Source organism: Oenanthe melanoleuca, chromosome 2 (genome assembly GCF_029582105.1).
Source record: "Oenanthe melanoleuca isolate GR-GAL-2019-014 chromosome 2, OMel1.0, whole genome shotgun sequence".
NCBI classification, from domain to species: Eukaryota; Metazoa; Chordata; class Aves; order Passeriformes; family Muscicapidae; genus Oenanthe; species Oenanthe melanoleuca.
In genome coordinates, this window is record NC_079335.1 from 106,565,770 (window position 1) to 106,590,300 (window position 24,531).

The following is a 24,531-nucleotide window of genomic DNA, read 5'->3' on the forward strand; positions in this document are numbered from 1 at the left end:
GAAAGCTTTGGTTCCCTGTTTTCTCACCTTTCGTGGCTCCTTCCTCAGCCCCACCACACAGGAATCACTCTGATTTTCTTCCCACAGCTATTAGGCCAAACATGCTGGATGAGGAAAAGTCCTCTCAGCAAGAGAAATATGAAATATATGCATTTACTAAATTGGAAGCCAAAATAAAGATGTTGGTATTTAGGATATGTACAGCGCACTATAAAGTCTGTTCCTTTTGACAGAATTCTTGTGGTCTTAATCAATGAAAATAAGCTATCCTATAACACTAAGAAGAATGGGAAACAAAGCAAAATGTTATTATAATGTTCTTCTTGCTTAATTGGCTTGAAAAAGAAGGGGGGGAAATGTCACTGCTGCTGCCTGTAGCATAAATGTCTTTATAATGATTTGATCTCTATAAATAGCACACAGCTGGGTTGTTTGCAGTGTAATTTTAATGGTAACCAAGAAAAAATAACAGAGTGAATTCTGTTCACAGTAATGTGGCCTGGAAGACTCTGATCTGATATTTAGACTTATTTTGGTGGTGTTCCTTCCCCCCTTTTCTAGTTTTTTTAACTTTATAGAATATAAAACTGATTTAGGAAACTCCAGAATAGTAGCACTGGAATTGTCATCCAAGCTAAGCCTTTGTGAAGACTCCAAAGTTGAAAATCCTACAGCACAGTCTGTACATATGGAGCTTACACACTTGCTTATCTATATGGTGTATTTACATCATTCTTTTAGTGATGACAATAGACCCATGGCTTTTCTTGAGACAATTTTGACATGAATTTGTTGTCTACATCACTTAAATGCCTGAAAAAAACAGAATTTGTGTGAGAGTGTGTCTGCCTCCCAACTCACTTTCCCAGTGCAAGTAGGTCTTACTGAGACATCCAGGAAGGCTGTAGATTTTTAGGCATAGTCTGAAAGACTGATGCTTTTCCCACCCCCATAAAAGTGCCAACTTCTGTTGCTCTCTTCTAGGTAATAGTTGATCTCTAAGAGATCCACTGCTGCCTGTACCTCTTTGTAAATCATCACTTAGATGTGTGGTAAACCTGCATGTTTACCCAAATCATGTGACACTTCTATCAAAAGCAAAATTAGTACAAATAATAAGTACTGGGAAAGACAATAGCATGGTTATGCAGTAAGTTCAGAGAGAGGAATGAATTTTATTTTATTTATTCTGATCTCAGTTATGCATGTAGCCTACCCAATAGGTACAAGTTTGTCAGAAACCTTTGGAAGGTTTCAGTAATCTCCTTCCAAATACTCTAATAAATTTGTGTTCCATGAGAGTGATGAGGGCAGTGACTTACAGGCTGTAAGATCCTGAGCCATCACCCTGGATTTTCAGCAAGATTTATTTTTATTGCTCTTGCCAGGATGAGTAAATCCTGTGCCTCTGCTGGTAAAGTACTGTGGTTAGCAGCATCCTGGCATGCAGTCAGTAATACCTGGATGTGAAGAGCAGTTTCAGCAACAGGAATTTCTTATGCTGCATTTAAAGATGGTAGAACAAATTGTTGTGGGTAGATACCTGATAAATGTAATTACATAAATGTCAACGTGCTAAATAGAGGAATTTCCTCAGAGTGATTTGTTTTGTCCATCACACTCAAATTTTCCCTTCCAAACAAAACAATAGCAGATTATCTCTTGAAGGGTTTGACAGGAGCAGGCTTAGTGTGTAGTGTTTAGGAGGGATTTTTTTTGTGTGTGTTTTTAAGAACTAAAAGTCTGTTCCTTCTACTGAGAAAAGTTCTTTCCACATTCCAGTTTCCCAGCTTCTTGAGTGTCCTGGTAATGTGCAGAATATTAACAGACATGTTCTCTACAGTAAGAATGATAACCAGATCAAACAAACTCTAAAATATTAGAGAAGATAGAAAAGATGAAAGTGCAAACGAATTTATGTCAGCAGCATAATCTTAAAACATGGTCTGCAACTACATATTGTTTATAAAATGGAGTTCTCAAGGGACTTTACATCAAGAGAATGTACCATACTCCAAGCAATTAAGTTGTTTATGTTGTATTATTTAAATAAAGTGACATTGTTAAATGGTAGGTTAAGGTGCTAAGGTGCTATAGCTAAAAAGTATAACTTTAAAAATATGTCATTATTTTTAATTTTGCATTTAATTTCCAATTAAATGCATAAAGCTAGTATCTAATATTACCAGGGTTTAACAAGTTTTACAGTCATATGGTAGCTATTTAATCAAGAAAACCATGTTTTGCTTGCAACCTCACAAAGATTATTCTTAATTGAGAGCATATTGGGGAAATTAGATTCATAGAATCCCAGCAGGGTTTGGCTGGAAGTGTCCTTAAAGACCATCTAATTCCCACTGCCATGCTATGGGCAGGGACACCCTCAACTAGACCAGGTTGCTCCAAGCCTCATCCAGCAATGGGGCATCCATAATTCCTCTGGACAACCTGTTTAGTGCCTCACTACCCTCATAGTGAAATTACTTCCTAATATCCAGTGTAAATCTACCCTCTTTCAGTTTAAAAACATCAGCCCTTCTCCTGTCACTCCATGCCCTTGTAAAAGGTCCCTCTGCAGCTCTCTTGTAGCCCTCTTTAGGTACAGGAAGGTGCTGTAAGCTCTCCACAACCTTCTCTTCTCCAGGCTGAGCAGCCCCAAATCTCTCAGCCTGGCTCCATAAGGAGAGGTGTTCCATCCCTCTGACCCCCTCTTCATGCCCTCCTCTGGAGAGCCAAAACTGGATGCATTGCCCCAGGTGGTGTCTCTGGAGCAAATCCTTAGTGGGGCTTACTTGTACCACACCAGGAAGTGGCATAGAGATTTGGGAAGGTGTGCTCTTCCTGTCCCTATCATAAAATAATTTAAGTGAGGAGGGATCCCTGGGGTCTCCAGTTCAATCTCTGCTCAAAACAGGTTAGAACAGTTGCTCAGGGACTTGTCCAGTCCAGTGTTGAATGTCTCCAAGGATGGAGTTATCACAGCCTCTCTGGGCTTTGTCCCAGTGTTTGGCACCCTCACAGGAGTGGTGGCTTCCTGAGCATAAGCAGAGGCAATTTATAGAACTGTTAAAATATTGTTACTCCTTTATTAGCTCAACTAGTAGCAGAAGAAAACTGCAGAGATGTAAATCTTTTCCTGTCAAGAACATTTTCAAGTATTATTCTGAGATTTATTATTACCCATACACACATTTGTGTACAAATTGGATTGAAAATCTTCCTTCTCAGTAATGAGTATAATTGTTTCTCGTGTGTTTTTCATAATATATGCCATTAGCAGATTATGCACTTGAAAAAGCTGTCTGATTATTAGTTCAATTTCAGCCATTGCAAATCCCCTTGCTCCTGAATTAGAGAAAGGCTAAAAGAGTCATGACTGCACCTGAATTAATTAAACTGAAACAGTTTGCATGAGAATATTTGTTTAATAGACTGTTGACTGCTTCTGTGATGCAGAAGACATAGGACTAGCTTTTTTCAAGGTATTTCAATTCCTAAATCTCATTAGATGTCTGTGTGCCTCCTTAGGTATCTAGGTACCTTTAAATACTTGGCCTTTGATCTCCTCCAAATGAAGTTGCTCAATTCATTAGTGGGATGAATAATGTGCTTTATTAGATGTGAATGTCATTTTCTACCAGCGCTGACTCAGAGCAGAAGCAAATAATGAACACAGCCCTCTCCCTAACTTTGCCTAACCCTTTCAGAACCTCTGTTATCTCCAGGAAACTCTTGGTTTGCCATTGCAGCATGATCTCTGAAGCTGTAAGATTTTCTAGATGAATCTTGCCATAGTTAATAGAATTTCTTGTACAGTTTGTACTGCTTTGTTTTCACATGCTTTATCTTTTTGTATGAATTACTGTAGCAGTCTTTAGAAAAGTAATTTAAGTTTAGTCTGCTATTATAATGAATTATTATTATGGCTAATTCTAAAAGGACTGCTACTCTACACACTAATTAAATTCAAAGACCTTTTAGGCTATTGATATTTCCTGTAATAACATTATGCCTCTTGTGATAGGCATATCTTTTTTCTCAGTGTTCTGTTTTGATTGACTCTTTTCAGGCACAGGTTTTTAACAAAGACAGGGAGAGGTATAATTCAGCTGTAAATAGACTCTGATTTGAGCAATACTACAGCAAACAAAAGAAATCTTGCAGAGTGATGAATATGGTACAGAGAGAATCATATGTACAGAGAGGGTGATTATAGCACTAAAACTGGCTCTGTGAAGGAAAAGGAATTCTGTGACCAGTTAAAGAGAATGAACTTGATTACTTGAAGGGATATCTCAGCATCTGTGACCCATTCCCCAAACCTTTTTTTTTCCATGAGAGTGGAGTACAGTCAGTGGCATTTATATAATGTCTGGTCTTTCTTCATGTTGAAATGTAGCATGCTTGGTGCATGTGCTATCATGTGTCACCATTCATGAAAACTGTTTGATGGGCTCAAAAACAGCTGGGGGATAGAAAGCAAGATAAACATGAGCACATGAGAGTTGTACAAACCTTGTTTTGTCACAAGCCAGGCTGAGGAGGAATGAGTGAAGAATGAGAGAGTTTTTCCACTGTAAGGCAGAGCTACTTCTGCTGCCTGTGCTTAAAATTGGTCTTTCATTCTATACAGGTGGAATTAAGGTCTGACATTATATTTGTGGATGTTTAGAGACTTACAGGATCTGGCTTGAATGGATTATAGTAAAAGTGCACTAATATTTTAATTTACAAGCTTCAGAATATATTTTAGGAATGTTAAATCTCCAATCATTTGTCTAATCACTCTGGTTGCATCACTCCACTTGCAGCAATAGCATGAAAGTATTGCTGTCCTTCATGTGGGAGACTCTGTACAGGGAAAAAGGTGCTTTAAAGGTTGTAGTTTTATGCTAGAAGGAAGGAGCTTAAGAGAGCATGTAGCATAACTGGCAAATACTTGTTACATGGTTATGTCTCAAGTTTTACTTACCACAGAATCCTTCTCTTGCTGTTCATCGAGGATTAAAAGAATTTTGTGAATACAGTCAAGTCATTTTGATTGTATGTGTTAAAATCCCCACCCAAACTTGACTAGATAGCAGTTGCTTTGCCTGTTAAGCTGTTATTGTCTCAACCCATGAGATTTTATCACTTTTACTCTTCTGATTCTCTCTTGTATCACACTGGGCTAGAGTAAAGTAGTGACTGTGTGGGGCTTAGTTAAAATTACAACATAAGGATTGGAGCAAGATTTGAGACATATTTTTTTGAAAGATTTTTGATTGCTACTTTTCTTTCCTTGATATATCAACATGGTTCTAGTGGATGCTGTTAGAAAAACACTGTGTTTCAGTATTCTGGGAAATTGCTTCTCCAGGCTTGAAGTGTGTTTACCACTAAGGGCTCTGCACTTAAATGTATTTGATCATGAAGATTCAGTCTGTGAAAAAGGCATTTGCACAAAGGGAAAAATGCTACTAAACTGTGACTAGGTGGTCTTTGCAGTCCTGAAAAGAGTTTGGTTGGCTGAAGAAAGTTGAGCTACTATGAAAATCCATATAGCAAGAATAACACACCTGGGAGAAGAATTAACACAGAGGTACTAGGAAATAAAAGTTATTTCTCTGGCTATCCCTGCTAGCAAGGAAGAGATATAAAAACATCTTCAAGTTGTGTACTGTTGTGATTGAGGGAAATTTGTGCTTAGTCTGTGTAAATAACATTTTGGGGTTCCTGTAAGAAAGTCCAATGTGCAGAAGAAGACAGTCCAAAAAAAGAATTTGAGATATGACCTCTGGCACAGGGTGGCACCTTGCAAAGCTGAATCAATGATGTTGAAATAACTTGTTAAAAAAACCGTATTGAAAAATTGTTGTTGGCTTGATTTATGAACATTGGTAATTCTACATGATATTCTTGAAAGTTATCCATATATTTGGTTAAGAAAGGATCACCTGGAGAAAGACATTTTAAAAGTTTCTTAAACAAACCAGGTAAAAGAATTATAAAAAAATAATTATAATTATTATATAAATATATCATATAAAATAAAATATATTATATTAAATATATTATATTAAATATATTATATAAATATATTATATAAACTCATGTTACACAGTGCTGATTAGTCATGACTCAGGCACAGGAGAGAGGGAATCTTTGTCAGAGTCCTTGTCTCTGAGTGACTGCTGAGCAATGCACAGTACACAGCTGGTGTGTCAGTGCCTTGGTGCTTTTATCTAGAGTCTTACATCTGTTCATACTTTTAAAAAAATGAGAAGAAAAATGTGCAAAGCCTCTTTTGGCTATTCTAAATTGGAAATAGGATCAAATGGACAAGTAAGTCCAGATTTCTCTACAACAATATTGAGCATCTGTCCTTAACCTATAAGGGCTTGTATAAGTATGTAATAAGGAAAATGAAGATCATCTTTCCTTATCACTGCAGACCAGAAATCTAGCTGAGATGATGTTCTGTTGAGATGACTGCCTATCTGATAAATAGGAATAACTTCATGTGCATATCCTCCGTCTCAGAAACAGAGCAGTGGCTTTTTCATTCTTATTTCCATCTTGTGCAAACATACTAGTTTTTGACATTTTTATTGGACATGTGGTGCTCTCAGGCCAGAACTAGGTAGTAGTTTGTATGTAGCTGAAAATGAACCTGACTTCTCTTCTTTTAGTCTCACCTTTTATGTCTCTCAGGTCTGGTCCTTGTACGAGCTCCCCACACTGAGCACTGAAAAGGATTGTTGTTGTTTGTTTAACCCCAGCTGGCAACTAAAGCACCATGCAGCTGCTTGCTTTACACCCCTTTTGCCCTGTGCCTGCCACAGTGGAGAGGAGAATTGGGAAGAAAAGGTGAACTTCATGGCTTGAGATAAAAACAGTTTAATAATTAAAACAAAATTAAATTTTATTTTTGTTATAACAACAGCTGTATTGAAAAGGAGAGAGAAAGAAAAAATAAAACCCAAGAGAAAGAAGTGATTCACAGCACAATCATTTACCTGCTGACTGATACCCAACCCATCTCTTAGCAGCAGTCAGCAGCTCTCAGCCAGCTCTCCCCAGTTTCTATACTGAATATGGTAGTTTATGCCATGAAACATCTTTTTGGCTAGTTCAGGTAAGCCATCCTGGCTTTCTTCCTTCCTGGCTTTCTGTGCACCTCTTCTCTGGCAGAGCATGGGGAAAGTCCTTGATATGGAGCAAGCACTACTTAGCAACCACCACAACATCAGTGTGTTATCAACATTATTCTCATACTAAATCTGAAACAAAGCACTGTACCAGCTGCTAAGAAGAAAATTAACTCTATTCCAGGACTGTTTTCTACATCCATTTGCTGACTGGTAGGTCATGTTTCTAATAAAATGTTTGTGAAAATACATGCTCTGGAAATGTAATGAGGTTTTCTAGGGCTGAACTGGGTTCTACTATTTGTGTTCTGGAAAAAAAAAGAGACATTTACCTTCTGCACTTCTTCACATCAATTTTGGACAACCTCCCCTTTTTTTTTCTCTGAAGCAGAATTTTACATTTAAGGTTTTGAAGTCAGAGTCAAGCCAAAGACTACTGACAAATGAAAAGACCTCTAGTGAATTATCTTCTTGTAAGACATTTTGCCAGTTCAGCTGTCTCTCTAACTCTGAACTAAGATTAATGCTTGCTAGTCCCTCAAGTTATCATTGTTCAGGACTTGCTGTCTGCAAATCAGGTCAGCAAATGCTTTGTATAATAATGTTCAGAAGAAGATTTGCATTGAGACATTAACAAAAATATGATAGGTAATTGATGGCAGGTTCCACAGAAGTGGTTCTTTAAACCAGTGAGACCTATTTTGTACAGTGAATGAACAAAAAAGTCTATTTACTGCTATGGAAATCAGACTTCTTTAGGGTTATTGCAAGTACAATTACAATTTGAGGCAACAATGTTGGCACATTGTTGCCAGCTGGAGGATTGGTTTTAGTGGCCACTTAATTAACAACTGGTAAACACTTGCACCCAAATACACATATTTACATATGCAGAGTGCTTACTGTGTCAGAACCATGCTTCTAGCTCAGAGAGCAAGCATTATTAATGCAGCCTGCTAATGAGAACCTCAGAATACATTATCCTTTCTGGAACTTTGGGCCATCTACCTGCCACCTGCACAGGAGCTCCCAAGCTGTCAATGCCTTGTGAAAGCTGTGACCCTTCGGAAAGCAGCAAAGGGAGCTGGAGAAATTTGGGTAGCTCAGGGGGAGAAGTCCTGCTGTCTCTAAAGGAGGCTACTCTAGGACAGGTTTCCACCCAAGTTCTATCTCATACCATGGCTGTGTATATGTAAGATGCCTGAAAAGGTGTCTGGTAGACAGCACCCACAGCTTTCCATGGAAAAGCTTAATCTACTTTACAAAGTTGCCTGAGCATCTTGGGGAAGGAGGAGAAACCATGGAGATAAATGGGTCCTGCTCCTCAGCTGCAATAATTCATTGTCTGGCTGGTACAGCAACCATAGTTTAATTACATATTAAGAATAATCTGTCATATTTCTGTATGACCTCCTATCTGAGAGTGTCAAACAAGATTTTTTTAATTGTACCTCGCAGTTCTCAGGAGTACAATGTACTTGAACCTGTTCAGCTGGCAAGAAAATAAATGTAGGGATGACTTAAAAGGTCACTGCAAACCGTATTTCCAAGATTTATAGGGAAGAGAAAGAACTGCTAAATCCTAGCAATACTGTCATCTTACTTGTAGTTCTGTCTGTTTCTGCCACTGACCAACGCTAGAGTTGAAATCCAAAAGTTGGAAAATTGACTGAGATGTTGGCAACAGATAGTGTTATGGAAGGCAGTCCAAAAAGGAGTGTTAAATTATTCATTTAAGTAGTAGCCAGCTGCAAAAATGCAGCTGGCAATCTGAAATGGTCCTATTATGAACATTAGTTAACAGTATCATGGTGTTCTTAAAATAAGGCAGATGTAATTCTAGAGTGTATCAGCCTTGCAATGAGCAGCTCTTCTTGCTTCTCATGGGAAGCACCAGGGCTATTATGCCCAATTTTGAGCATTATTCTAAGAGTTTTTATGAGCCAGTCCATGAAGGCTCATCAGAGAGTAGAGAGAATGGTTTGAGGATTAGGAAATTTGGTTAAGAAGGAAAGATAGGACAAACTCAGGTTATGTAGTAAAGAAGATTGTGGGGAGTCAGTAGTAGTCTTCTGATATAAAGATTTCCTGCAAAAGGGAAAAAGATTGTTTTACCTACTCATGGTGCATTAGATAGAAATAGTGGACTTAAACTGCAGAGAATCAGATTAGCTGTTAGGAAAATATATTTACATAAGGATAATGCATACAATAAATTTCCAGAGTAGAGTGTTTCCCTTTAAGTTCTTTAAGAACTGATTAGACATGCTCCTGTCAGGTATAGCTGCAAGAGGAACAAGGAGCTGGTCACAATGATTCCAGGTGTGCTTTCCTGTCATATGATGGTTCTCCTGTCCCACATTTAAAGCCTGTTTAAAACTTGCTTCTGTCTTGCTGCTTCTTTTATAAGCATAGCTGAGGATAATCCGAGGGGCAGCTTTTGATTTTCTGTTCAATTCAGTAAATTGATGGGCAGGACAAGCATGTTTCCCCATGCTGATGTTTGGCTAAAATGTGCATTCTATTCACTCCAATCTCACAGGACATTTTTTGCCTTGCTGTGGCTTTGCATTACTCAGAGCTTTTCAGCTCTGCCCATTACCTTCTTTTGTGGTTTATTGCTGAAATTTGTATGATGCTCAGGGTTTGGAACTCTCCTTTTAACTTGGTGGCTGCCTTTCTTTTGCAACTAATATTTTGGTATATTTGGCAAAGATGTCTATTTGTGGATTATTTAGATAAGCTGTCCAGATGAAGTTGTCCAAGTACTGTTGGATGTAGAAAGGTGGAAAGGACTACTTTTACTATAAAAGCCACATTGAAGAGGTTAGGGTCTTTCTTAGGACAGAGTCAATTTTTTGCTCAGTATCTGCACTGCACAATTGTACTACAGTTTTGTCAGATTACAGATAATAGTGTGATTTCTAAGCAGTGTTTTGTACCTTTACATCTGCCTATATTTTGAAGTTTTCCACTAAATAAATAAATAAATAAATAAATAACTTTATTGGTGGTTAATACAGTGGAACATCACTGTAGGTTAGCAGTTCTGCATTATTGTAAGGTTACTTCCTTTTCTAATACTTTCTAATGCTTTTACTGGTCTTGTTTTAAATGTTTCAAAATTGTAAGGGATTGCCAGTTATTATTGATATGGCAAATTACATCTTTTGTCAGTGTCCCTCTGATGCCATTTATTTGAAGTATATTTACAATTTGCTCAATGACCAAGTTCATTTATAATGCTGAGTTCTAGGGGAAGTCTGGTATGTGGTAAACAAAGGAAACAATTTTGGAGCTGAAATATATGGCAGCTTGTTTGCTTCTGCCCTGAATTTAGAGTTGCTGATATTTTGAGATAAAATTAATTCCTTCTCATTGTAAATGGACTTCAGTTTCCAGTAAAAATTAACGAGTTGAGTTTTGGAGGTATCTCTGATAGATTTGCTGTGCACAGCTCCCTTCTTACTGCCTTTTGAGCCCAGTTAACCCTTACTTCTGTCCATCATTGCAATACTTAAAAATCTGTGTGTTTCTCACTGTTCTGTTCAGTGCAGTGAATTGTGTTCTCCCCTTTCTGCTTGACCCCAACTGCTTGTTTTGTCCTCCCATTGCATCCCATGCAGCCTTCCTGGAGGACCTTTCTTGTTGGTTGTGGTCTCACTGCATTAACTCTGATCATGGATTGAGAAAGTACCTTGATACAAAAGGAAAAAAGAAAAAGAAAGCAATTTAAAACTGAAATCACAATAAACCATGTATTTACTACAGATTCTAATTGTTTTTCCCTTTGTTTTTAATTTTGTGCAGATTGTTTCTCAGAGGAAGCTCTCCAAGTCCTTACTCAAACATGGCAACACAGCAGGAAAGTCATCTATAACAGTAAGTCAGTCTTAAATATGCTTTTGTTTTCCTGTTATTTAGAAATATCTAAAGTGACTAATTCTCTCTAAAAGCATCCTGCTAAGCCACCAACAACCCTTGATTGAGAAATGTATTTAAATTTTTTATTTGATGACTTGCACTGTTTCTGACAAATTTCCTTGTCTTAAGGAAATGCAACAAATAATGTATGATTTGTAAAAAGCCACAATACTTACTACTACTACTTTTAAGGTACTTGGATGACAGCAAGTAATTTCTGCTGCTTGAATACCTTTAGTCAAAGGACTAGAACCTTCGGAAATTAATTTTTACCAGCTTTGACACATAAAGGAGCCTTATTTTTCTTTTCCCTTGGGCTTTTCCCAGTTTCTTAGGCAAAAAAGAAAAAAGTTTGATGAGATTAGTTTTAGATGTGCTGTAATGCAGCTAAGGACTGGATTGTCATAGCCCCATGTGTTCTTGAAATCTGAAAATCAGTGTATTACCTCTCTTTCATCTTTCTCTGTGCTGGCTCACTTGGGAGCTCAGTCTTGTCTACACTGAACCTGGCATGCTTGTGACTTTTGCAGGTCTGCATTAAGATGAGAGCTATAATAAAATATTCTGCTTTGGGGATCTCTGTTCTGTTGCCTCATGAAATTGAGAAGGATTTTTTTCCTCAATGTATGATTTGCCAGATGGTTTTCTTCTGGCTTGATTTTTCAGATTTTTTTTTTCTGCCTTCACCCACAAAAGAGACAGCAGACTGTCAGGTACTTTCTGAGAGCACAGGGAGTTTGATTTCTTAGATGTCTTCCTTGGTGCTTGGCTGGGAATTGATTGGCTTAAATGCATACAATAACACATTGGTTTTGGTCTGAGGTTGGGAAGGAGTTCCCCACTCATCTGGCTGCATAGAACCAGAAGAGAGTTTTGTTCCCTAAATAACTTCATGTGGTTTGCCTGCTGGGACAATCTGGGCATACTTCATCTCACCCATCCCCGTGGTGTTCTGGACCTCCCTTCTGTTCTTTGAGGAGCTCCAAGTAGTTTAGTCTTGTGAAAACACAAATGCTCTAGTACAACTAAAATCATTAGGCTTGTTAGGGGAGTGTTCTGGCAGAAATTAAATCACTGTGATAAACAGAAGATGAAAGAAAATTAGTTAATAGTCCCTACTGACCTCACACTGGATGATAACCATGAAATATGGATCTTAGTTACAAGCTTTGGTTTCTGTCCAACAGTTCTAAAGAGCAGGTTGACTTCACTAGAATGGGAGAAAACTGAGACCAGACAAAAAAATATTGCGTGGAAATTTTTTTTGTTTCAACAGAATAATGAAAAACTGACTAATTATCATTATTTCTGGACCTGGGGACATACCAGGTGTCTGTCAAGTATGGAAGTTAGAAATACTAGTTTCCTAACTCATTCAGTGTAGTGAATTATGAGTTGTTCATAGGATTTTGAAAGTTCCTATCTTAGCAAGTTTTGCTGGAGTTTTATTATTTTGACTCTGTAAAGACTCATCCACACAATCTTAAAATATGACTGTGGGAAGCAAACAACACTGTTCACCTTCTCCAGCTGTAAGTCTGTAAACCTTTAAAACAGCAGGTTCATTATTTTCAGTTAGAAATACTAGTGAAATTGGGTGTGCAAGTCCCAGAGCACTGTTGGTCATGCTCAGCTTACCCAAATCTCTTAAACCATCAGACTGCAAGGAAGAGAAATGTGTCAGACTGCATGGGTCCAATTTCCAGCAAGCTGATGTTTGCCTGGAAGTTGTGACACACCATGTGTGTGCCTGTGTGATGGTACTTTAATGCCCAGTTAAGCATCTGTGCCTCTGTGTGGCTGCATGTGAGTGTTTTGCTTGGAGAAACACTACAGCTCATGGCTGGGAGATGTCACAGCCAGAATAGTCTCAACTCAAGGAAAATGTTACTTCATTGAATAATGAATTGCCAATCAAAGTAAACTTTTAACTACTCAGAAGCAAATAGGACCAAAAAGAAAATGCTTTTCCTGCCCCTCCCCTGTACGCCACTTCTGACACTTCTCCTCCTTCCTTCACAGTCTCCACTCCCTTTGCCTTCACTTCATGTTGTGCTCAGTCCCTTTGATGAGGTGTTGTGTGACACAGGTCAGGATCAGAAAATAGTGATTTTTTTTTTCTGCTCTTTGAGGTTTTTTCCCTCATTTTCTTAGTTCTGCCCTTCAGGGGCATCTCTACTCCAGCATTACTGAGGATGAGCCCAGAGGTGCCTTCTCCCACGTGGAGCACCTCCTTCTGAGAGTGGATCTCCAGCTGTGTCCCCACAGCTTGGCCTTCTCCATGCTCCTCCTGGGTCTTCTTTAGGATGGCATTCCAGGCCTCCCACCTCCCCTTCCTTTGTGTCTCTTGCCTCTGGCAGCTGCTGCCCTTCCTGAAATAGTTTCATTCTGAAATAGGAGCCATGTGCCCCTCTGATGGGTTCATATTTTGGAGTGCACTCAGTAGCTGCTACCAAGCCAGTTTGGCAAATTTTTGGGTTTTCCCAGCAGCTCCTCAAGGACTTTAAGTGGTGGAGACAGTCAGAGCCTGTCTGGGAAGCTGGCATGGCTGCACTGTGTGTGGTCATGAATATGAAACACCCAGGAAATAAGTTCTTTTGGGAGGTTTAATCCCCGAGGAGAACATTTACAATAGGGAAAAAGGTTTTAAAGCTGTCAAATAGGATATAATGTGATTTGTTTCAAAGAATATTTTTCAGTGAAATATCCCAGGTTTGGTTAATATCTTCTCTTCCCTGAGGCATTTTAATGGCTTGCTTAGGAAACTGGTTTAGTTGGTTCTGTTGGGTTTTTTAATAACATTGCACAGCACAGTGACTGACATCACTATTGATACAGCTTACACCATCTGAAGGGATCACACTATATTAGTTTAAGATTATTTGTTTCTGACTCCATCTACAGTAAATTGTTTTGCCAGTGCAGCTATTGCAGAAAAACTATACCAGGAGAGCTCTCCTGCTGTAAATGTGCCTTTCATGGCAACTAGTGCCAGGTGACATCACTCCTTTTTTCATTTATCCTGCCAAATTATGCTGAAGTGGCATAAAAATAATTGGGCTTTAGAACCGAGTAATACAACTTCTGTAGAGCATTTTTGTTCTCTTGGATACTGTGAGATTGTGGAATTCTCTGAGGAGAGAGGAGTACTTGGTCAGAGGAGGGGGATCTCTGGTGGATGTGGATGTCTGTGCATGGACACAGTGATTCAGCTTTATGGGCTGACCAAGGTGATGTCCTTCCATTAACTTGTTCCACACTTGAGTCTCCTAAATGGGGGTGGAAGATGGCATTGTCCTCCCCTTGCATTGCACCATGCCCAGCTCAGCTGTAGCTTTCCATTTAGGTGATTGCTGAGGAGCTGTCTGGCAACGATGACTACGTTGAACTTTCATTCAGTGCACGGAAATTGGATGACAAGGTAAGCTGCTCGATATTAACCTTTCTGAAAGATATAAGGGTGCCTGCAAATATAACTTGATGAGATTTTCCATGGCAGATATTTTTTTACCTCGTGTTATTAAATACATCAGGGTTTTCAGATGAATGCTCACAATGAGGCTTTCCTCGAGTTGCAAAGTAATTTAAAAATAAAAAACTCAACGGAATCTAATTAAAACCAAGACAAGTTAATTACACTACCACCAAGACAATTTAATTATGTAAAATGCCACAGATCAGAAGTGTTTAGAGAAGTGAACTTTCTGTGAGTAGTCACTGATGTTATCGTTGAAGTTTCCTAAAATACAGATAGAAAACTTCATTACAGCTCAGTCACAATACACATTTTGTTCAATAAAATGCAGCTCAAATGCAAGAAAAAGACTTGCATATTTGTTATTTTTTCCTTCTTTAGGAAGAAAACTTTCTACTGACTCAAACACTACTCTACATTGTAAGGAGTATGCCTTTCTGAAAATATCTGTTGTTGTTTAGCAATTTACATATAATAAGCATCTCTCAGCCCAAGAAAACCTGATGACTTCTTGTACCACTCTCTGTTATTTCACTGTAATAGCAGGCATAGAATACTTTGAAATATATAGTCCCTTGTTATATATGAAGGTGCTTCTAATTAAAAGCATGTGGCAGAACTATACAAAGGTTTAGGATTGTGATGCCCCAAGTGTGATCTTGTAAACACCTGATGTGAGAGCAGCTTAAAATCTAATCAGTACATATACATTCAGGTTTTCAAAACTGTGTTGTAACTTATGAAAAATATTTTCAACTATCGGAAAATCTCAGGCAAGCAGAAAGAAAAGATAAATAGTACTGGTATATAACTTTAAAATAAACTTTATAAATTTATAAAATTTTACTGTGCTCAGGATCATTAACAATCATAAATGATCAGGACCTGAATTTGCTTCTCATCTGAAAAATAAATTACTTTCCTCTTTCAGAGTTGCTGGAGTCTGAGTGGTTTTGAATTGCGTAATTTATTTAGGTGTCAAAATATAAATTTAACAACCTTTCTTTGGACAGATATCTTTAGATGTAATTCCCAAACTTGTACACAAGTTTCTTCCTGTTCCACATGCTGTCACATCTAGGAAAAAGGAAAGGACATAAACAACATAATAACACTCCTCTTAGTTATTGCTTTTCCACAAATGCAAAATGCAAGCTGCTTTAATTACTAGGATTCCTTCCAGCTCTTGTTGGTGAAAATTAAAAGGATACTGCCAGGATGCAATTCTGAGCCAGGTCAGTGTTGTCTGGGCAACAGTTTTAGAGAGTGATTGGAACACTTTATGGGGATAAGGTGAGAAGAATCAGTCTGAAATATTGCAACAGTATTGTCATTCTTGCCATTTTAACATGGCAGTCAAGGTAGGCTTCATCTAATAAAGAATTCTTGGATGATGCAGTGTGCAAGTCAAGCAGTGACTCATCATGTCTTATCTGAATCAAAACTCCTGTCTTCAACTGATGAAAATCTCTGGAAATCTATTGCATTGAAAAAAGCCTTTAAATTTCCTCCAGCTAAAGATATAGCTCAATGCCTGGCTGAAGCTTGATTTACTTCCTCTACAAGAAAAGTGTAAGGCTTATCATGAACTTTGACATCATTAGATGCAAGGGCACTATTAGTAATTACTTTTATTAAGGCTTGAAATTACTTAAATTGCATAGCTCAGCCATTGGTGAAAAAGAACGAGTGCTCTGATGTCACAAAAAGGAAAAAAAAAAACAATCAAAGAATCGAGAAGAACCCATATTGTAAAATCCTCAGCATGGTTTTGCATGCCTTTCCCCATTCAGAGGAGTGAACACCTGAGTAGGGATGTAGCATCAGGGAATCAAACTGAGGGTTGAAACTGGCTTTGGAGTCTCCTGGAAAAGAGAGGAAGCCTCTGGAAGCAGTCACTCATGCTCTACCTGGGGGCACCTTTGGAAGCCCTGGGGTTCCTGCACTGGTAGCTGTGGGAGTGGCAGAAGAAAAGTAGAATCCTAATGCCTCACCACCTGTGGATAAAGGGAGGGGTGGGGGAACATCATGTATGTGCTCTAAGGATAAAAAGAAAAATAAATTCCTTCCATCCATTACTCTCTTGTATGGACAGGAATATTCTTCCTTCATCCCTTAAAGGAGATCCTTGAAAGCAGATCCAGATTGGGGTCCTTAAGTGCATCTATTTCCTACACTAAGGAAAAATATGTTAACACATTTTTGGAAAATTAAAAAAAAATTTGTTGATAGGATTTAACAGGCAGGATATGTTTGTTGCATGTTTTTTACTCTCCTGACATAAAACTGCAAAAATTTTGGAGAAGCTACAAAACAAAGTCTAATTTTTTTTCCCTACTGGAGTGACTGAAACATTCAGTGAAATATTATAGGAAAATGACAGATATGAGAGTTTCCTTTAGTTAACTGACTTTAGCAGAAATAATGGTTATATTTTTTATTGCAGTGCTTATTTGGAAGGTATAACTGCTTTTTCATGTTTTATTGAAGCCCTGTCAGCTCAAATGGCACATCTTTGTTTCAAGAGATCCACTGAGAACACTTCACTGTGGAATAATAACTTTTGGAAGGATTTTATTGCATTAATAGCTGTGTCACAATTACCATAACAAGCAGCTATGTTTTTTATGATAGCTATAATAAATTATGAGCACTGAGGCAGGCAAGCTCCTTCTCCTGCTCTGAGAGAAGCAGTTACCATTGTTTGGGAAAGATTATCCAGCAAATATCTGGAAAATAAAAGCTAATATTGCTTTTTTGTACAGTTTCCTGGTATTAAAATACTATTAAAAAGCCCCCTCCTCTAATGCCCTGTTTAGCTGCTGAGTAGTATTCAAAATTTTAGGTTTTTGGCTGCTTCAGCCCTTTTTTAAGGGATGTTTGACTTGATCCCCAATCCTGAATTTTAAAAACTGTTGTGCTCTGAAAATTAATCTACTAAAAATATGTCAAAGTAAGTGGTTAGAAACAGATATATTTAATTTTTTTAAGTTTAGGCCATGTACTTGTGTTATTGCTGTGTGACTGCTGCACATACTGAAAGAATGATGTGCTTTATACCACTGGCAAATATATTACATTAATCATTTAAATATTATTAAAATAACACAATATATTGCAGCTATTCTTCTTTCAGAGGATATTCTCTGGGGATAATGCAGAGCTATTAGGTTCAGCATAACAACCAAAAAAAGTTAATTGTGAAAGCAAATGCTTCTTCAGCTTATCATTTCTACTTATTACAAAACACTTCCAATACAGAAGGATTTTTTTGTTTGTACCTCAATTCTGCAAGTAATTGTGCCTTGTTTTTGCATTGGAGGGGGAGTAATATAAACCACCATCCATGATTAAAATCTTTCCTTTTATGTGGTATTATCTTGGTAGTTAAAACCAGATATTAAAAATTATTTCCTTTGTGCTGATGTGCTGTTGTACCTTTATGATACTCAGCTAGGAATGATACTATAAATTAAATCTTGGCTTCCTTTCTGAATTCTTTTGCACTCCAGGGTGCATTCCTTGCATGCATCATTTTGAGGTTTCTTTTTTTTTCAAATAGCTTATCAAATTTGGGTTTGTTAAAGAAACTCTTAATTTTAAGCTTTTCCACAGCTTCAATCAGAAGCTTTCATGTGAGAAGAGGCAGCTCAATCTTTTTTAACCCTTTGCGCTCTGGATTTTGTGTCACTATGATTAAACCAGTAACACCTCTCTCTGCTTGTTCTTTTCAATTTGATCATGTAAACCCCCTATACACTAGCAGTTTCAAATTTTGAGTGGAGTCCAGATACTAAATCTACATCAGGGCCTTCAGGCAAACTCTAGAGTTACTTAGTTGGATTTTGCATTGGTTTTACAGAGTTTAAGATAAAATGTCTTGTTTACCACGTAGCTGGAACAAATAGCCAAACATAGAGCTTTGTTGTTCCCCATGGCAGGATTTAACAAGTAAATTTCATGTGCTTTGCATCAGTTGTTAAATGGGCCATGAAGCTTTCTCTAGAAAGTAAAGAAGCAGATCAATGACAAAACAGCATTTTCAATAATACAATATTGTGTCATTTTTAGGGAATGACAACACTTTAGTTAGGTTCCTTGAGCCTTGCTCATGGTTTTCTTCCCAAGACATTCAAATTCAGGTGTCCCTTTTCAAAGCCCTGAATTCTTTGTTTGTGTTGAACTTGTAGAATTGTAAAAATGCCCTAAAAAGAAATTTTACCAAGCCCAGATTTTGGCTAGCATCTTATCCAAAGTTGTTCCCAAACCAATGGCCTTGCAGCTAATCAAAAATTAGTATGGTGGAGGAGACATTTGTAGAATTATATATATTAATTTTTACTCTAACACTATCATAGAAACACTTGGATACTGAACAGAATTTCTCGCTTCCCCAAATTGCCATGGGGGTCTGTGGTTTTGGATATGTCCTATGAAGAAGAATGATATTCATATTCACAAAGTTAATCATGTGGCTCTTTTGAAGAAGAAAACTAAGAAGGGAGTTGAAACTACAGGAAATGGACTTAGTGCTTTTAAATCCTGCTCTTTCAGCATGGCACAGTTAGAAATTGGAAGCCTTCCCCCTCCTGGGTTTACAGCCAGGTACTCTGCTCCCCACGCCCCCACCAAGCCAGCATGTCCAGAAAAAATGAGATGTTGAAACAAAAGAGCCTATGGCCAAATTGAAACAGCACTATTGAAAGCAACTTAATTTAGATTTGTGTAAGAAAGTTCAGGATTGTTAGCTGGATACAAGACTAGAAGGTGTCCTACAGTGTGTGAATGTGAACCTTGCTGTCTGTCACAGATTTGCCTAGAGATGTCAAGTTATCTCCTGCATTTCCCTGCCCTGCTTGTCATCTTAGCATGGGCCATGTTACCACACCCTGAAGAGGACTTGCTTCTCTAACCACCTCTAACCCATTTTTATAGTACTGTTGTGAGTTGATAGCATCCAATGTCCTGGCCGATTAATTTCTGTTTTGAGAGGGTGGGTGAGCAGAATTCAACCCCAGTGTGAAATATGCTTCCAAATACAATGCATTAGAGAACTGGTATCAAAAGGCCAAACAGGTATGGAGACAGAGAGAAAGAAGCTAGGTGGATGGCTGAGCTAATGCTCAGGAAACTGGGCTGGGTGTAAGAAGGGAAGGAGTTGTAAAAGGACATTTTATGGTTTTGCATGCCATGATTAAATAGTCAAACTGAGAACAACAATAGTACCACGGGAATCCTTGTGAGACAAGGACAAGAATGAAGCATTGATGAGAAACACCAAGAGGTCTCACTAAAACTACTCTGGCTCTTCCTTTTCATTAGCAATCAGGGGAGCACCAGTGCATTGTGCCTGAAAAGCTCAAAGAAGAAGAAGGCTTAAGAGTAACCTGTCCTGTATCTTATTTTAGGATTTTTTCAGCAAATCTGATCCTTTTCTGGAGATTTTTCGGGTGAATGATGATGCAACCCAACAACTTGTTCACAGGACTGAGGTAAGGAATAGAGTTGAATTTGCTTTTCAAGGATACAGATGGGCTGTCAGGAGGCATAGCTTATGCTTCCCATGTCACAAAGTAAGTGGTTTTAAATGTAGGTGTGCAAACACCCATACTTAAAAAACACTTCCTAGTGTTGCACTCTAGTGTAAAGGAGTGAGTAATGGGTATCAGGTCTTGACTTATGCACCTTACAGCAAAGGAAGATGAAACCAAAGGTCCAAACCTAATTAAACTGGCAGATACTCTGTTGGAAGGTCAGGAGATATAAATACTAGATTTAGGCAAACCCAGGCTACAGACTATGACATATTTTCCCATTAATACTGTGTTGCTTCTTCCCCACCTTCTCCCAGGTTACTGGTGCTAAAGGGATTGCAATCTGGTGCTTTGCATTTGTTTCTCATCACCCAGTGACATTACAGTTCCATGGTAATGACTGGCACTGTCTTAAAAAAAACCACATTTAGGTGTACAGGGTGGGGCTGTGGCAGGTGTTAGGGGTTATAAACCTGTTAGGGATTCCATAGACTTTTCCTAGCAAGGCAAACAATGTGCATGGAAATTGATGTTGCCCATCCCCATTGCCCAGTCCATTGCTTCCAGTTCAGCTTTACAGCCTTTCCCTTGTGAATTGTCTCCCACTGAGGTGTGGCAGTGCTGGAGCAATGTCTGTAGCATCACCTGTGGGTGTGTATGGCTCCATTTTCCCACTCATGCTCTTTTTAGGGGCTTTCCAGAGGAAGAGTGTTGGAAAGTGCAGGTTGCTCAAGGGCTCATATCTCACTGGATGTAGTTCTGAAGACTCCAGCTGAGCTCTGCTTTCTTCTCTTGCTGATGAATGTACTGTATTGAGAATTGTGACTCCTGTTAGCATTCTGCTGAGGGATGTGGAAATGTTAAGGGCTCTCTTTCTTCTTTTCCCTTACAGGTTGTGATGAATAACTTAAATCCAGCATGGAAGACTTTTAAAGTGTCTGTAAATTCTCTGTGCAGTGGAGACCAGGATCGCAGGCTAAAGGTCAGAATTTCTACTTTTTTAATAGTTTTACTCATAGGAAACAAAAGTAGGTCTCTCTTTTTCAACTGTAGATTGCTATTCTGCACTTCCCTCTTCTTTGATGGAAAAGATGATCACACAGTTGTGTTATGATTACCATAATCAAATTAAGGATGCAGAGAAGTGGTAATCCACTGTAATCAGTAGATTATGCTCTACAGTATTCTGCTCTGCTCTATTTCTTATAGTAACCTCAAAAAATGATGGAGCTGTTTTTCCCAATCAGTTGGATAATTTAAATCCAACATAATTTAACTGGTGAAAGTATACTCAAGGGAAGAGACAGCCCTATCACAATTTTAACTACTATTTCCTCACTTCTATATCTGGAGACCTTCTGTAAACGAAACACTAAAATATGAGATTTGTTATTATACTTGAGGAATAGGATGGCCACAGAAAGACATGTGCCATAGTAATGGAAGTGTTTCTAGTTGGTAGAAAGAGATAATTTGGAACCTGGAGCTTTTTTTGTAGAAAAAATAATCTTTGGCTAATTTGGCTTAAATCAAGTCTTCATCCAATTCTTTATATCTTCTGACCAGGTTTAAGGCTAATACTAAGTTAAAAACATTGAACAAAGAGCATCAATGTCTATTCAGACTCTTAGACCTGATAAAAGAATATTGGATCCAAAAGTATGACTATTTTTTTTTCTTATTATACCAAATTGCTTTATAGAATTTTATTTTGTCCTTGCAAACATTTCTTATTTCATCATTGTATCTGCAAAACCCTGCAGAAGGGGTGTTGTCATTTTTCACTCATTACTTACTGGAGGATGTACTATGTAGACAGAAAAAATAAAATGCTGGTGTGGATATGTTGCAATGCACATCACATATGTGTGGAAAGGGTAAAAAGCAGTCTTATGAATGTTTGGATTCCCAGAACTAGCCCTGTTATTATGGAACAACATATAAATTTGAGGCAAGAGATGGATCAGATTTCTGATATTGAAATGAAAAGCAGAATTAGCACAGTACTGCCTTTATCACATGGTGTTCACATGGTCTTTAATCCACTTAGGTGAGAAAACCTAGGAAGAGGAGCAAACAAAACATGAAGTTTAGAATGTGAGAACAAATGGCAAGTGCAAAAAGGCAGAGGAATGAGATTCCACAGGGAGAAAAATGCTCTTATCTCTGAAATTGAGGTGAGAAGGTTTAAGAAAAGCTCACATTTCAGTGTGGGCAGAAGATGGGTCTGGAAATAAAGGTGGACTTTTGAGCTATGGGCAGAGACAGTAGTCAAAATTGTTTTCAAATGAACTGCCAAAAGACAGGCTGAAAAGGGAGAAGAGGAACAAGTGTGGTATCTTAGGACTGCCTATAGAGAAGATGAGGGGAAAGTTAGTGAAAGAATGGCTGAAGAAGAGAACCAGAGCAAGCCAGGCTTATGAACCTACCGAGAATTTTCAAGACAGTCTTTTCTCCCCCTCTTTTTGAGAGAATTTTTTGTGTTTTTCATTTGTGTATGCAAATGTTTGCAACCCTGCTTTAGATATCTGAGCATTTGCCTGAGGCTACAGTTCAGCTATTTGCAGAAAAGCTGAAAGTACGAAGATTTGCATCAGATCATTCATGAGTACAGAAATATTTCAAACTAATTATGGCTGTAAAATAAGAAGCAAGCTTGATACTTACTTCAAATTCAACTTTCAGTGGGTGTAAGATAAGAGTGTTATGGTAGAGCAGCCACCCAAACCATTTGTATTTGAGAGACAGCATATAATACTTGTCAGATAATTATTTACTTCTTTTATATATGGTCTATAACCTAGGAATTGCATGGCAGCCAGGACAGAAGAGTGAAAATTATAAGAATTAGAGATAGGAAGTGTCTGTGACTGGTATAGCACTGTATGAATGTTTATACTTTAATTTCCTTTGATTTACTAAGCATTCCACTCTTTGCATTACCATATTTTGGAAAATTTGACTTCAGTTGCTTTGTTTCACTTCATAAAGTATATAGCAATATGTTGCTGCTAAGTGTTGGAAGAGTTCCCTGTGCCTTATTTAACTTGGGGAGATTTAGTGTATTCCAGCTGCCTTGCTGAGCACCAGCTTCTTGCCAAGATTGTTTGATCACTGTGAGCAGTGATTGCACAAGGCTGGGTAGTTTTGTGTCCCTTCCTGCTGAAAGTTTTTAACTTACTCTGAAAGCATTATCTGAGTTAAGGCTTAAAGAGGCAGCAGAAGGGCTCAGAGGGAGCTATGACCTTGTGGAAATTCTTAACTGCAGACACCTTGCAGTTGTGCCTACCTTTGGTTTACCCCTGTAGGCTATTTGGAAACCTGGCCCTTCATCTGTGCCACTGAATTCACACGGGTGCTGAGCTTAGAATTCAGATTTTTGTTATGGGTAATGAGGATTAACATGGGAAAATACCCTAGAACAACTCACAGAAAGTTGTTCAACTTACAGGAAGCTTGTTCTTCATAAGTCTTGCACCCCAAGCAGTCTTTACACTGTCTGGGCATTTGAAACTTTCTGGTTTAAAATGTCTGTTTAGAAAGATAAGATGAGCAAGGTCACTAAAATCAAAGCAACCAATAGGGTCTGCCAAAAGTCTTTTGCTAGCATTCTTTACAAAATCTGTTAATTTGAATTCCTTATGGGCTTTTAAGGAAAAAATAATTTTGCTTTATTTAGCTGTGGTGCAGAGAATAATGAACATTTTATTCCTCTCAGGACACCTTGTAAAACTTTATTACAATTATTGCTGCTCTAGGTTTTATTATGAAAAGGATATATTAGATTTATGAACCTACTGAGCTTTTCTTCCCAGACACTGAAACCATCCAAGAAGTCTGGTCACACTTCAGTGCCAATCATACCTTCTTTTAATGCCAACAGGACAGACAATTAGTGTATGTATTGAAGTGAACAAAATACCTTTTTGATCCAAAAGCAGTGCATTGCTTTTCTAATATGTAAAGATTTTCAAATCACTACAGTAACTACTGACAAATCTGAGTGAGGATTGTACTCCTTCTGAGGGCAGGTTTTTCCTAGTCTGTTGTGCTGAAAGTGCTGTAAATTGTACAACTTTGGCATTCAAATCTGGTTTCAGCATGAGAGTTATGGTCATCAAAGGTTTGCCTGAAATACAAGATTGTATTGTGGCTACTTTCTGGTAGGGATCATCTATTGCCCACCCATTCTAATAATTGCAGAGTTCTTTTTCTAGAGAAGTCCTGGTAATGTATGCAGAAAAATAATCTCTTTTTGTTCTGGTATTAGGTGCTCTAATACTTGGGAAATAAATGCCTAACAAGGTGCTTGTTATTCTGCCCAGAAGAATTTCTGTTCACGAGGAAAAGTAGGAACTGAGGCCAAAAAAAGCTGGAATAAAAAAGTTGCTGAGGTGAACTGATAAGCTGCTAGGAGAGTGGGAAGCACATGTCATGTCTGTATAGAAAGCCCTCTCCATCTTCCACC

At 38.1% G+C, this 24,531-nt stretch overlaps 1 protein-coding gene across 4 annotated transcripts in view; it reads left to right on the top strand.

Moving 5' to 3' along the window:
• CPNE4 (copine 4) overlaps positions 1 to 24,531 on the top strand; it is a 214,149-nt gene that overhangs the window by 109,861 nt on the left and 79,757 nt on the right. For all 4 annotated transcript variants that reach the window (XM_056485293.1, XM_056485294.1, XM_056485295.1 and 1 more), the window contains 4 exons: positions 10,941 to 11,012; positions 14,401 to 14,475; positions 19,938 to 20,021; positions 20,956 to 21,045. In XM_056485293.1, coding sequence (XP_056341268.1) covers positions 10,941 to 11,012; positions 14,401 to 14,475; positions 19,938 to 20,021; positions 20,956 to 21,045 — 321 coding nt within the window. The remainder of the gene's footprint in view (positions 1 to 10,940; positions 11,013 to 14,400; positions 14,476 to 19,937; positions 20,022 to 20,955; positions 21,046 to 24,531) is intronic.